Source organism: Scyliorhinus torazame, chromosome 19 (assembly GCF_047496885.1).
Source record: "Scyliorhinus torazame isolate Kashiwa2021f chromosome 19, sScyTor2.1, whole genome shotgun sequence".
Lineage (NCBI taxonomy): Eukaryota > Metazoa > Chordata > Chondrichthyes > Carcharhiniformes > Scyliorhinidae > Scyliorhinus > Scyliorhinus torazame.
Genome location: NC_092725.1, coordinates 94,659,250 through 94,672,080, shown reverse-complemented (window position 1 = coordinate 94,672,080; position 12,831 = coordinate 94,659,250). Strand labels below are relative to the sequence as shown.

The window sequence follows — 12,831 nt, the reverse complement described above, 5'->3', positions numbered from 1 at the left end:
TCGAGTTGTTTTCAGCCCAGCTTCAACCACCCATTGAGATACAATTAGAGAACATTACAGCACAGAAGGCGGCCATTCAGCCCCATGTGGGCTGTCAGATTTTTGAAAGAGTAATCCAATTAATCCCACTCATTGAGTTTCACAAACTAACTGTTTAGGACTGAAATTAAAAGAAATTTCCCCACTCAAAGGGCTGTGAATCGTTGAAATTCTTTACCCCATGGGGATGTGGATGCTCCATTATTGAGTACATTCAAGCCTGAGATCAATGGATTTTGGACACCAGGGGCAGGATTTTCTGGCCTAGACAAGATGGGTTCCCCTGTGGCAGATGCATATGTGTTCAAATATCCGTTGACTTTGGTGGGACCAGAAGATCTTGCCAACGAGAAGGGCTGAGAAATCCTGCTCCAAGAAAATCAAGGGATACGGGAACAGGGCCGGGAAGTGGAGCCGAGGTAGATGGTCACTATCAGATCTTAAAGAATGGCAGAGCAGGATTGAAGGGCTGAATGGCCTCCTCCATCTTCTATTTCTTACGTTCTAATGTTCTTAGAGCTCTTACCTGTTTGCAGCAAACTTGTTGGAGATAAATCCCCCTGGGATTTGAGTTACAATATAGCCCCAGAAAAAGGACCCATGAATCAACCCTACAGTCTCAGGGTTCCAGTTGAATTGAGGTTTCTGGAGAGAAAAAGAGAAAGGGACAGAACTACTGTGGCTCTTGTCATATCTGCTCACAATGTTATTCTGTTTAATGAGATCTTTGTTTGAAGCAGACTGTTATTGATGTAATGTACAGCATTACCAAAGAGCTTCATCTACCCATCAAGCAGCTGCTCGCTCACCCACAACTCCAGTTAAAACACAGCAACTCCCAACAGGCAGCCTTTAGTTCCTATTGCATTTCAGCCAATCTCATTAAAGCTAAAGTAAATGAATTAAAGATTCAGTGAAATTGAGAGTCACTGCCCAATCCCTGCTCTTCCACTGTTTTGTTTTTTTACAAACTCACACCAGCACACTTAGATACACAAATGATTGGGATACACTGGGTTTTTCATTAACTCATCTCACGGGCTGCTAACTTGAGTGAGATTATTGCCTTTTTTTCATATTTGGCAGATGACAGAGTCAACTTTTTGAAATCTCTATTACATTGCACAAATTAGATTGTGTGAATCACTTCCTACACATGTTACATTCAAAATGAGTTCAGATATCCTCCAGCAACAGCCTGTCAGAGATGCTTAATACATTTTTTTGTCCATTCTGGGGATGTGGGCGTCACTGGCAAAGCTGACATTTAGCACCCATCCCGATTTGTCCTTGAGAAAGGGCGGTGAGCTGCTGGAGTCTGTGGTGGAGGCACATCCCCAATGCTGTTAGGAAGAGAGTTAGGAAGGGGAGACGGTGACACAGTGGTAATTGTCACTGGCCTGTTAATCCAGAGGTGTGAGAAAATGGGGGAGGAGATAAAACTTCACCCCACCACTTTATGTCCCACCACTTTTCCTACCCAACTTTCCACTTTGAGAGGTTGGGTGCTACTTCCATTCAACCACCCTCACTCCATCTTATTTTGTGGCAGCACATTTGGTGCAAATTTGTGGGTTGCTCTTATATGATCCCAGGAAAGTTGACAGGGGAATTACACAGATGACAAAGCATTTACAGCATGGAACCAGGCTACTTGCCCCAGCTGGTCTAAGCCAATATTGACCCTTCATGCAGATTTCCCCAACATTATGTAATCTCACTCTCATTTGTTTCTCCCTTATGTGTTTATCCAACTTCCTCCTAAATGTGTCTATGATGATGGGAGCCAGTGGAATCTCAGTCATGCTGAGAGAAGAAGCCGGTTCTATTGTGGGCCCAGATTGGGGTCTAAAAGTGAACGACTCTTTGACCTCTGTGACCCGTACAACTTCTTGTTCTTCACTTAGGAGTTGTTAATCAGTGGACTACGGAACAGGCAGCACAGCAGCTGGTTTAATGACACCTAGAGTTTCCACCTGACTTCCTTTTGGGGTCACATTGGCGCCAATTGAATTTCAATGTTCTTTTACATGAGAATATGGCTAAATGTTACATCCAGAAAACAATGCATCATGCAGTCCCTATTTTTTCTGCCCTCCTCTCTTTGTTGGATGACCATCTGTAAATTCCCTTGGTGTGAAAGGCACCTACCTCAATCTCTGCCTTGCCATTCACATAAACGGTGTTGTTGTTGACCATTTCAACTATTGCCACGCCCAAGTTGCATCTGATGCCGAAGGAGATGCAGAATCCAAGTCCACTCATGATGGCAATCATGTAACGCTTGGGCATCCCAAAGCAGTGACAATCACATAATGGCTGCTTCAATACTGCTGTCTTCACCGGCTGACCATCTTCATTCAACTCAATTTCCTCCTCCTCCTCTGTGTTTGTGCCATCCACAGCTCTGTGGAGGGTTGGGGGGGGGCAGCAAACATAAAGGATCAAAGAGCAAATCGTGGAAAGTTTGACATTGTCACAATTAGAACCAGGCATAAAATCAAGATCATTCTGTGTATGAAGCAATGAGATACAATTTGCAAAGGATTATCTGCATTTGTATCCACAGATTGCTTCAGCTGGTCATTCCATTCATTCTAATTCAATTAATCATTTAGCAATCCAATAGGATATGGGATACAGTCCTTAGGATGTGACTTTGGAAACTGTGATGATGCAGGAACCTAAAGTAGGTTTATAACAACTGCTGCAGAGTTTCCGAGACAATGTAAGGGAGATTTATTGGCCACTGCTAATTCTTGATAAATACATCATTTACACTAGATCCGACCGCAAACTTTTCAGTATAGTCAGGTTAAGGGCTGCATTGGAAAAGCTCAGAGTGAGATTTTGCAAGAAAGTTTGAAGCGATGGTAGGCGAATGGTGATAGTTGGAAATAATCTCCATCGTTGTCCATAGGAAGAATAAAAAAATAGAAAATAGTATACTATTTACATGGAGAGAGTTTGCAGAACCCAGTGGTTACAGCAGAACCTGAGAGTTCTGTTACATGAATCGCAAAACGTTAGTCAGGTACAGCAAAATGATTAGGAAGGCAAATGGAATGTTGGTGTTCATTGCAAAGGGAATGGAATATATGTAGGAAAGTTTTACTGCAGCTGTACAGGGACTTGGTAAGACCACATCTGGAATACTGTGACCAGTTTTGGACTCTTTTTTGAAAAATAATATAATTGCATTGAAGCAGTTCAGGTAGGTCCGCTCGACGCATTCCTGGGAGGAGAAGCTTATCTTATGAGGAAAGGTTGAACATGCTGAGCCTGGACCAATTGGTGTTTAAAATAATGAAAGGTGATCTTATTGAAACATATAAGATCCTGAGGGGACTGGATAGAGTAAATATCAGGTGGATGTTTCCTCTAGGCCAGAACCAGGGGGAACAGTTTAAGAATAAGAAGTCTCCCTTTCAAGACAGAGGTGAGAAGAATATTGGGGCCTATGGGTTGTTAGTCTGTGTGATTGTCTTCCCCAGAGAGCAGTGGAGGCTGCGTCATTGAATTTATTCAAGGAAGCGTTAGACAGATTTTTGATTGACGATTCAATGGTTAAGGGGGTTAGACAGAAAAGTGGAGTTGAGCCCACAACCAGATCAGCCATGATCTTATGAAATGGCAGAGCAAGCTCAAGGGGCCAAATAGCCTACTCTTGCTCAAAGTCCCATGTTCCTATGTTTCTCTCAGAATCTATTTCTGCCTCCAGCTTCCCTATCTATCTTTTATCTGGATCTCTATCACTATCACTACCAATTTCCATCTATTTCTCTCTACCATCACTCTATCTAAAATTCTACCAGTATCCATTTTGAGCTCTCTGTCCGAAACCATTCCTACTTCTAGTTCCTTCATCACTCTATCTAAAGTTCTACCAATATCCATTTCTAACTCTTTGTCTGAAACTATTCTGACTTCTAGTTCCTTCCAGAGATGACTTATTGCTCTTCACTAAGCAACATCAGATCAGAAAGCTCTTTGATGACATCTACTGAAGCATCATGAGGTAAGATAGAAAAGTACAAGCAAGCACAGAGTAAGTAAACACTGGACAGCCTAATGTTGAGATATAGATCAGCCATAATCTCATAGAAGCGAGGTGCAGACTGATGTCCTCCTGCTCCTCAGTCTGTTTCTTCCAAAGCAGGTTTGGAATCTTTCCTCTAATAAATCTTTGCACGACCACGCGAGGGAATGCTCCCAAAATTTCTCTTAGGGCACATTTAAACCCCAGGAATGCTAATTTCATCTCCCAATAGTGTCCTATATCTCAGAGGTTTGCTGGAACAATATCCGTGAGTTTTCAGTTTGCGCCATTGGCGAGAGATATCCCAACGCTACCAACGCATGTTTGGAAAACCCTCACTGCTGTTGTTAGCGTTGTTGCAATCTTACACAGAAGCTGACACTGGAGAGAACCAACAAGGCTCCAGAAAGAAGCTCTGTTCAGGATGTCCCATGAAGTATAGTTTCCCAGCAGGTGTACAACATGGTCCAGGAAATCCTTTTTAACTCCTGTGCATTTTACACTAGCTGTTAATATTTTGATTGTTAGTGGGACGGCAGCCCGTGCAATACCTTTCTATGATTCTATGATTCACTCTGTTCCTCCACTCAGTTTTCCCACCAGCTGTCCTCAGGAGGTTTGCTATGATAACAGAGCTGAAAATTATGGGGAACATCATCTACCCTATCGTAGGTTGGGATAAGGCCACATTTCAGCAGAAAACAGGAGCAACTTCTTAGAATTCATCCAAGACAGTTTTCTGAATCAATATCTGGGCTGATTTGTTGAGTGCAAGTTGTTGAGAAACAATTCAGGTGATGTAGGAGCTTTTGAAAGGCCAAGTACTGAACACTGTTAATTTGCAGGGCTATGGACCAAAACTGGGGTGTGAGACAAAATTGGATAGCTCTTTCAAGGAGCCAGCATAAGCAGGGAAGGCTGAATAGCCTCCTTCTGTACAATAAGGTTCCTATTTAATGCTTCAATGACTGAACTGTAAAGCCTTTCTGGATGGCCCAAAGAAAAACTGGCTGCCCTCCCTCATCTGTAATCGCCATGTGATCTGACCTGGACATACATGGTGAGAATGTATGAGGGATAGGGGTAGATTTCCACTGGGAACTATTATGTATCACAAAAGGAACCCACAACCCCATTAAGCACGATGCACAGATGAAATTATTCCCCCAGCATAAACACAAAGTAAAGTCGTGATATCACTGTGGTGAAAGCCTACTAAAATATATTGAAAAACATGAATTTACGCAGGAACTTTAACAGTCTCAGGAAGTCTCAAAGTGCTTTACAACTATAAAATTAAGTTTTTCTTTCAAATGTAGTCACTGTTGTAATGCAGGGAAACATGGTTGTCGATATTATTTCCGTGAGGCCTCACAAATGTCAAAGAGATGAATAGCCAGATAATTTATTTGCGATAGAGGGATAAATATTGGTCAGCACTTTGGGAGAACTCCTGTGCTGTGGTGCAGTGGTATTGTCAAGAGACTAGTAATCCAGAAATCCAGGTAATGCTTCAGGGACCGGGGTTCAAATCCCAACATGACCGATGGTGAAATTTGACTTCAATAAAAATCTGGGATGAAAGTCTAATGATGACCATGAAACCATTTTCGATTGTGGTAAAAACCCATCTGGTTTCATCAGGATATCTGATGTTTTTACCTGGTCTAGCCTACATGTGACTCCAGGCTCATAGAAATGTGGTTGACTCTAAAATTATGAGTGGCCAAGCAGGCTATTCAATTCAAGGGCAATTAGGGATGGGCAACAAATGCTGACAGTCAATGTCCTCCACATTCCCTCAATGAATAAAAGAAAATCTACAAAATTGTACCCTGGGATATTGTATAGTCACCAGAACAGGCAGACAAGACCTCCCTTTAACACCTCAACTGAAAGCTGATAGGTGCAATCTAATGGAAAGATTTCAAAGGGTGCTATTCAACTAATTGGGAACAAAGTCCCATAGCGAACCCATTTAGCTGCATGTTTCCTGGCGCTATTCAACATGGCTATTCAACGCGGCTTGTATTGTATAAGGGGCCTCAGCGGGGAATGTGCGGCCAAGGATTTTTAAATGGCATCTCGATCTCTTGGCAGTGCCAACCTGGCAATGCCCATGCTAGATGGCAGTGCCACCTGGACACCTTGGCAGCCCTAGGCTGACACCCAGGTGGCACTGCCAGGGTGCCAAGCTGGCACCAACAGCACCAGGCACTACCCTGCCCAAAGGGCATGCAGTTAGGGGCCTCAAATCTCCTGGAGACCCCCACGAGTGTCGTTCCACCTGGTCCCCGTTTGTGGGGACCAATGCTGAACGGCTCTCACCCAAGGTCTCTGAGACGAAGGAGATGAATCCCAAAGCCTCTGGTACCTCAGGACTCTGCACATTAGAGTGAAGCTTGCTGTCTCGCTCTAATGTGCTGATTTGCCAAAAAGTGATCCCGCCCACAATGGGTGGGATTTACATCGCAATGTCTCGCGAGATTGCGTAGGATCTCCGGAGGTATTGCGGGCTGGGTAGATCCCGGGAGCAGGGTCTTTTATTGGCCCTGCTGTGTTGGCGGGATCCTGATCGCTTTTTGGATGCAGCGTGGCCGTTGGATTGCGCCCTAAGTATCATTTGTGGCGGGTTTTGCTGGGAGTTTCTCCCCGGCTCTGTCGCCGATTTCCCCACTGCTATCTAACGAAACGTAGTCATCTTTTGGGGGAGTTACTCTCCGGGCTAATCCATAGAATTATTTTCAGCACTGGGGAGCTGATTCACTGTCCAGACTGGATCCTCAGAGATTGGGCTACCATTTTGAAAGGGTGTCCCGATCTCTAATTGGGCTGTGGGTCGCCCATACTGCCCACCCATCGGCAATGCTGCCCCCCACACACATGAGCATTACCCCACTGCCCCCAAGTGATAATATCCCTCTAAGGGGTCGCTGAGGGCCCTCTGTTTTCAAGCCTTCCTGTGCCCCCTTTCCAGAAACACCACCCTTCACCCCTCCAATCTTCCCGAGGCCCCTTCATACCTGCCCTACACCCCCTCACCCTTCATATTCCCCCTCCACTCTCCTTTCATGGCCATGGGCCCCCTCACACCCTGACCTTTGGCTGTGCCAGCCTAGCACCCGGACACTCTGGCACTGCCACCCTGATAGCCTGGCAATGCTCCTGCTGATGTTGCAGTGCCATCCGAACACCTTGGCAACACCAGGGTGGCAGTGTCATAATGCCAGATTGGCAGTGCCAAGGTGCCAGATCAAGGGGGATTGCCAGGGGGCTACCCTGCCCTGTCTCTGACCACCCAGGTGCCTCCGATGGCCCAGAAGACCCCCCACTTGGTCCACATTTGTGTGGACCTGAGTAGGCCGGTAGATGCCGGGCCAGATATATCCTGGGTCAGCATGTCCAAGTGGGTTTTAATCCTACTTAGGCATGCGAGGCTTGGTTTCACCAATTGTTGGCGGGATCCTGATCGCGATGCCTCAGGAGAACTGGGTAAATATCGTGAGGCACCCTAGCTGTTGGGAAGTCCATGGGAGACCTCTCCTGGCATCTACCGACCATGTTGCACTCCCATTTGGGCGCAACACAGCTGGTAGATCAAGCCTGATATCTACGACACTGCAGCACTCCCTCAGGACCATACTCAAGTGTCAGTCTAAATCATGTGCTCTGCTGTGGTAAAGATAGCAATTCAGAGATATAAAAACAAGGAAACATTTGAAAAAGTTAGCCCAACTTGTTGTGTTTATCCTTCACATGTGCAGCATCATAATCCCATATGCAATTTAATCCATTCCTACTTTACTCCTCTTGTATTAAATCATTTATTCTTAAATGTTGGCATGGACCTTGCTTCAATCTCTAACTCAATCATGGAGGCCATGAATTCTACAGCCACAGAACCCGGAGTGAAAATGTTTCTTCTGCCCTCTGTCCTAAATTGTTTACATTTAGTTTTAAACTTTGCTCTTCAAATTCTTGATTCCATTGGAATCTTCTGTTCCATCCCTTTATCTTCAATTCTCTGCCTGAAGGCAGAGCTGACCCACACCACCACAACCTCCACCATTAGTAGGGAAAGGAGGCCGGTCCTGAATACAGGGATTCACAACTATGCTGTTGGCACCAATCTGATCCACACCAGCAGTCCAGCTAACTGGCACCATCCTCCCCCCCCTTCCCCCCAGGAGTCCACGTTGCTGTGGTAACATATCCCTTTACAAGCATGTTGCAGTCCTGGCGTTTGAGTCGTGATGGGTGAAGCTCCAGTTTATTTGGATCACCTGGATGAATGGGAATCTCTCTCACTCTTACTGTCTGATATTGCTGCATGTTGGTAGGATTTACAGGTTGATACTTAACCTGCTTGTGCACATTATAAATGTACCTTCCGGACCTCCGGTGATGGCTATGAGGCGGACAGTCACATAAGCGGTGGCTCCCACCTGGGGATTTGGTTTTTTGGCCCTTCCTGCCCAAATACCGGGTGTTTTGATGATGAAATTGGAGCAGTATGTTGGAATAAGCGCCACTCTTTCAACTGATGTCTGGTGGATATAACACAAGGGAGATGTCAGGCAAGGGATCCTCCTCAGATTCAGAAGGTCCTCGAGCCTCTTAAGAAAATGGTGTGGGCCTCTGTGGCATTGTTGCCCCTTTTGTGGACGACCGAGAAGTTGGTGGATTTCTTAAAAGGTCAATTTTAGAAGCAGTGGCAGGCGGTTGCTGAGGAACTGCCAAAGGTGATTGAGGGGTCCTTGGCATCTACTCAGGCATCCTTTACAGTTTGGAACAGCTGATAGAGGTACAGGGGGTAATGATCAAGAAGTTTGGCCTATTGAGTTTGCATAGGATCTAATGAAGTGTAAACCAAATTTGACTCACACCTTATCCCAACCGTTTACCTATAGTCCTGTATTGTTTTTATCCTTCAAGTATTTATCCAATTCCCTTTTGAAACTTGCTGTTGAATCTGTATCCACCATCCTATCATTGGATTGGATTTGTTGGATTGGAGTTGTTTATTATCACGTGTACCGAAGTACAGTGAAAAGTATTTTTCTGCGATCATTTAGTACATAAAAAAGAAAAAGAAAATACATAATAAGGCAACACAAGGTACACAATGTAAATACATAGACACCGGCATCGGGTGAAGCATGCAGAGGTGTAGTATTCCTTGTGTTACCTCAAGTTGTTTTGTTAGTCACTATAAATCTCTATCATCTGGTTATGACCCTTCAGTCATCCATAGCAATTTATTCTTATTTACTCTGTCAAAACCCTTCATGACGGAAACATTTCTATCATAACTCCTCTTAACCTTCTCTGCTCTAAGGAGAACAATCCCAATTTGCCCAGTCTATCCATATAGCTGTAATCCTTCATCCCTGGAATAATTCCAGTGAATTTCTCCTAACTCTCTCCAAAGCTTTCAGTCCTTCCTAATATGTGGTGTCCACAATGGGACACAAACTAGTGTTTTAGTATTTGGGACCAAACTAGTATTTTGTGTTAGTTCATCATAACTTCCTTGCCTTTGAATAGGGGTCCAGGACTCTGGGAGAACTTATCTGCTCTTTTCCAAAATTGTGTCAGGGGATCTTTTACATCCACCTGATAGGACAGCTAGGGTCTCGGTTTAATGTCTTAGCCTAAAAAAGGGCCTCTAACAATACAGCACTCCCTCAATACTGCCACTGGGAGGTAAACCCGGCTGGAGTGGGACTGTTGACTCAGAAACCAAAGTGGTAAACACTGATCCACTGCTGACACCTAATCCAGCTATGAATTATCAATAATATAGTTTGAAGTAGGTCTCAAGAATATAACACATTCACAGGTTTGGATACCGTTGATAGAATTGCCGCAGTTTTATCCCAGCAAGTTGGTCACTTGACATATTAGTTTTTCCATAAAACATCTGTTATTAAGAACAGCAATTTGAATTTAAATAACACCTTGAATGTAGCAAAGCTGCCCCAAAGTGTTTCAAAGGAGCGTTATCAAACACAAACATACGAATTAGGAGCACGATTAGGCCATTCGGCCCTTCGAGCCTGCTCGGCCATTTGATGAGAGAACGTAAACTGCACAGAGAAAGTGGCATTCCCAGTATTAACCAAGTCTGAATCTGTTTAGTTTCAGGCATTTGCAGATTAGCACTGCCACAGACAGGCACACCCAACGAGGAAATCTCAGTCAAAGATTAGGGTTACAAGGAGCCTCTGCAAGGAAGTGAGAGGAGTAGAAAGCCAGCGAGGGTTGGGAGGGAATTCCAGAGCTTGGGATGCAGGCAGCTGAAGACACTGCCACCAATAGTGGAACAATTAAAATCAGCCATGCTCAAGATTTGGAGGGGGGGGGGGGGCTGGGCATAAATGACAGAGATAGGAAACGGGAGAAGAAGCCTTGGAACGATTTGTAAACAAAGATGAGAATTTATTTTTAAAAATCCAGGTTGGTCTGTGAGCACAGGAAGTGATGGGTGAGTAGGATTTGGCGTGAGCTGAGGCATGATTGGAAGTACTCATGGGCTGGAGGTTAATACCAACGGAGTAGTTGGAACAACAGTCGAAAATATTTAAATAACACAACCCATTTAAAAGTAAGCAAACACTTCAATTTTACGAATCCATTTGCCATTAATTCATTAAAAAAACACCTGTAAGATCGCCTTACAATTGCACATTTATCTTAATACTGCACAGTTCTCGATGCATCAGACTGTGCTGTATGAAGATAAATCAATGTGTAGAAGCAACATTTAATTTACTAATTATAAACTCGAGAGAGAGAGACTGATAGTGGACAACAATGGCAAAAAATACTAAGTTTAGTGTCATGGTCAAGAGCAAATCCCCGGTAAATCATTGCAAATGAGGGTTTCCTTTTTCTATTTATAGGCTTGCGATGCTATCTCATTATAAACGGCACTGGAATTGCATTTGTGTTTCCATTTATATCAATTAACAAGGCGACACTAATTGATTTGCAGTCACTGACAGCGCAAGGGAGTTTTAAATGGAGTTGATCGCATGGCTTCTGAATGGGATTGCGATGGGTCTTTCAAGCTAATCACATTAAAATCAGGGGAATGACTGCTATTCAAACCTTTCAGTTAAACAATACATTATGAACGCTGCTGCATAATAATGAGCATAGTAGAAAGCACATTCAGTCACAATGGGATGAAAAATACTATGTGCAGCATCTTAATAATATTCTTATCTCGAGTAACATTACTTCTGAAACAAAAAGGGAAAATGCTGGACAATCTCAGCAGGTCTGACAGCATCTGTGGAGAGAGAAGAGGGGCTAACGTTTCGAGTCTGGATGATCCTTTCATAAAGTCCTTCACAGACAAATGCCTGTTTGTGAGGGTAGAACATACCCCGACATATAATAAAATATCATTCGCGCGGGATATAATTCAGCCCTTATTATCTCATTGAAGAGATCACGGTCCAACCAAACTGTTGACTTTTTTAAAATGACTTCCTTTAATTGAGAAAAATCTAAGCCAAGTTAAATTGAGCGACGTACAGAAATATTTAAAAGCGAGATAGGTAAGGGTTAACCTGTAACGTTCCTACCTTTTTGTCTCAATGTTCTAGTTTTTTAAATGTTAATTTTATGTCAGATTGTAACCTAGCCGAGTCTTGCTCCTGCATCATCCCCTACACTGCCATCTCTACAATAAACACTCCACACTGTCTTTATTATATAGCTGTCAGAGTGGAGCGACTGCTACCTCCTCTCCAGAAACTTCCAATATTAGAATACTTGTGAAAATTTTAAAATATATATCTTTCTCTCCCTCTGTACCTTCGGATATGACCCAGTGAGTCTCCCACCGCGTACTTGGCGTTCTCTTTGGCCGGTTTGAAGAATGTGTCCTTCATGGTGGCAAATCCTTCGAAAGGCATCTTTGCTGGAGAGGCCGTTACTCGCCTCTATCTCCTTCCCAGTTACAAGTTAGACTCTATCAACACCTATTACACCAGGGACACCGCTGTCCTCGCATTGTCTTCCATGGCCACTCTGAAAGGACGCTGCTGCGAGAGGTAGTTTTTTCTGAGGTGAGGTGGGTTTTCTTGTCCCTCTCCACCTGTCTCGCTCTCTGTCTCCCGCTGCTTCCAACCAGTTGCTGCGAAAGTTGTGAGGGAGAATCCCAGGACTCTCTGGCGATCTAGAGAAGGCACCAAGTGCAGATTTTGCCATCCATGACACACTCCCTGCTGCTCCTTGGAGGCGTGTTCCTGTTCTCGAACAAAGAATAGGTTCCACCGCCCACTCCCTCCCACCAAAATATCAAAGAGCCGGTGACATTTCAACCATCACCCACAACCGGGCATTCACTTGAGCTGCGGGCAGTTCTTGCGACCTGGTCACCTCCCCTTCAAATGGTTCACAAACCTCTGTCACAACACAAGAGGCAGTGCATGGAGAGAGAGAGAGAGGAGGGAGAATTAGTTTATTAAAAATTGACAGCTTCAGTCTGAATGACGCAGACTGTAGTCCAATGCTAGCAACCCTGGCCTTATTGTAACTGTTAACTGATAGTGAGGGGAGAAATTCATTGTTAAAAACCCTACACCCCTTTAGATAGAAGATGCATGAATCTTTTGGAACTTAGAACACCTCATCCCATAGCTTCCCTCAGCAATTATTCATTCCACCCCTTTTAGTTATGCAACATTTATTATCAGAACCAACGCAGCCTTTGATGAAGATACATTTAAATATATTAC

General features: G+C 44.1%; 1 protein-coding gene across 1 annotated transcript in view; it reads right to left on the bottom strand.

Moving 5' to 3' along the window:
- Positions 1-12,458, bottom strand: part of slc17a8 (solute carrier family 17 member 8) — a 124,540-nt gene extending 112,082 nt beyond the window's left edge. The window contains exons 1-3 of the mRNA XM_072484832.1: positions 11,906-12,458; positions 2,191-2,446; positions 566-684 (exon numbers count right to left, since the gene is read on the bottom strand). Coding sequence (XP_072340933.1) covers positions 566-684; positions 2,191-2,446; positions 11,906-12,006 — 476 coding nt within the window. The 5' untranslated portion in view covers positions 12,007-12,458. The remainder of the gene's footprint in view (positions 1-565; positions 685-2,190; positions 2,447-11,905) is intronic.
- Positions 12,459-12,831: the final 373 nt, after the last annotated feature.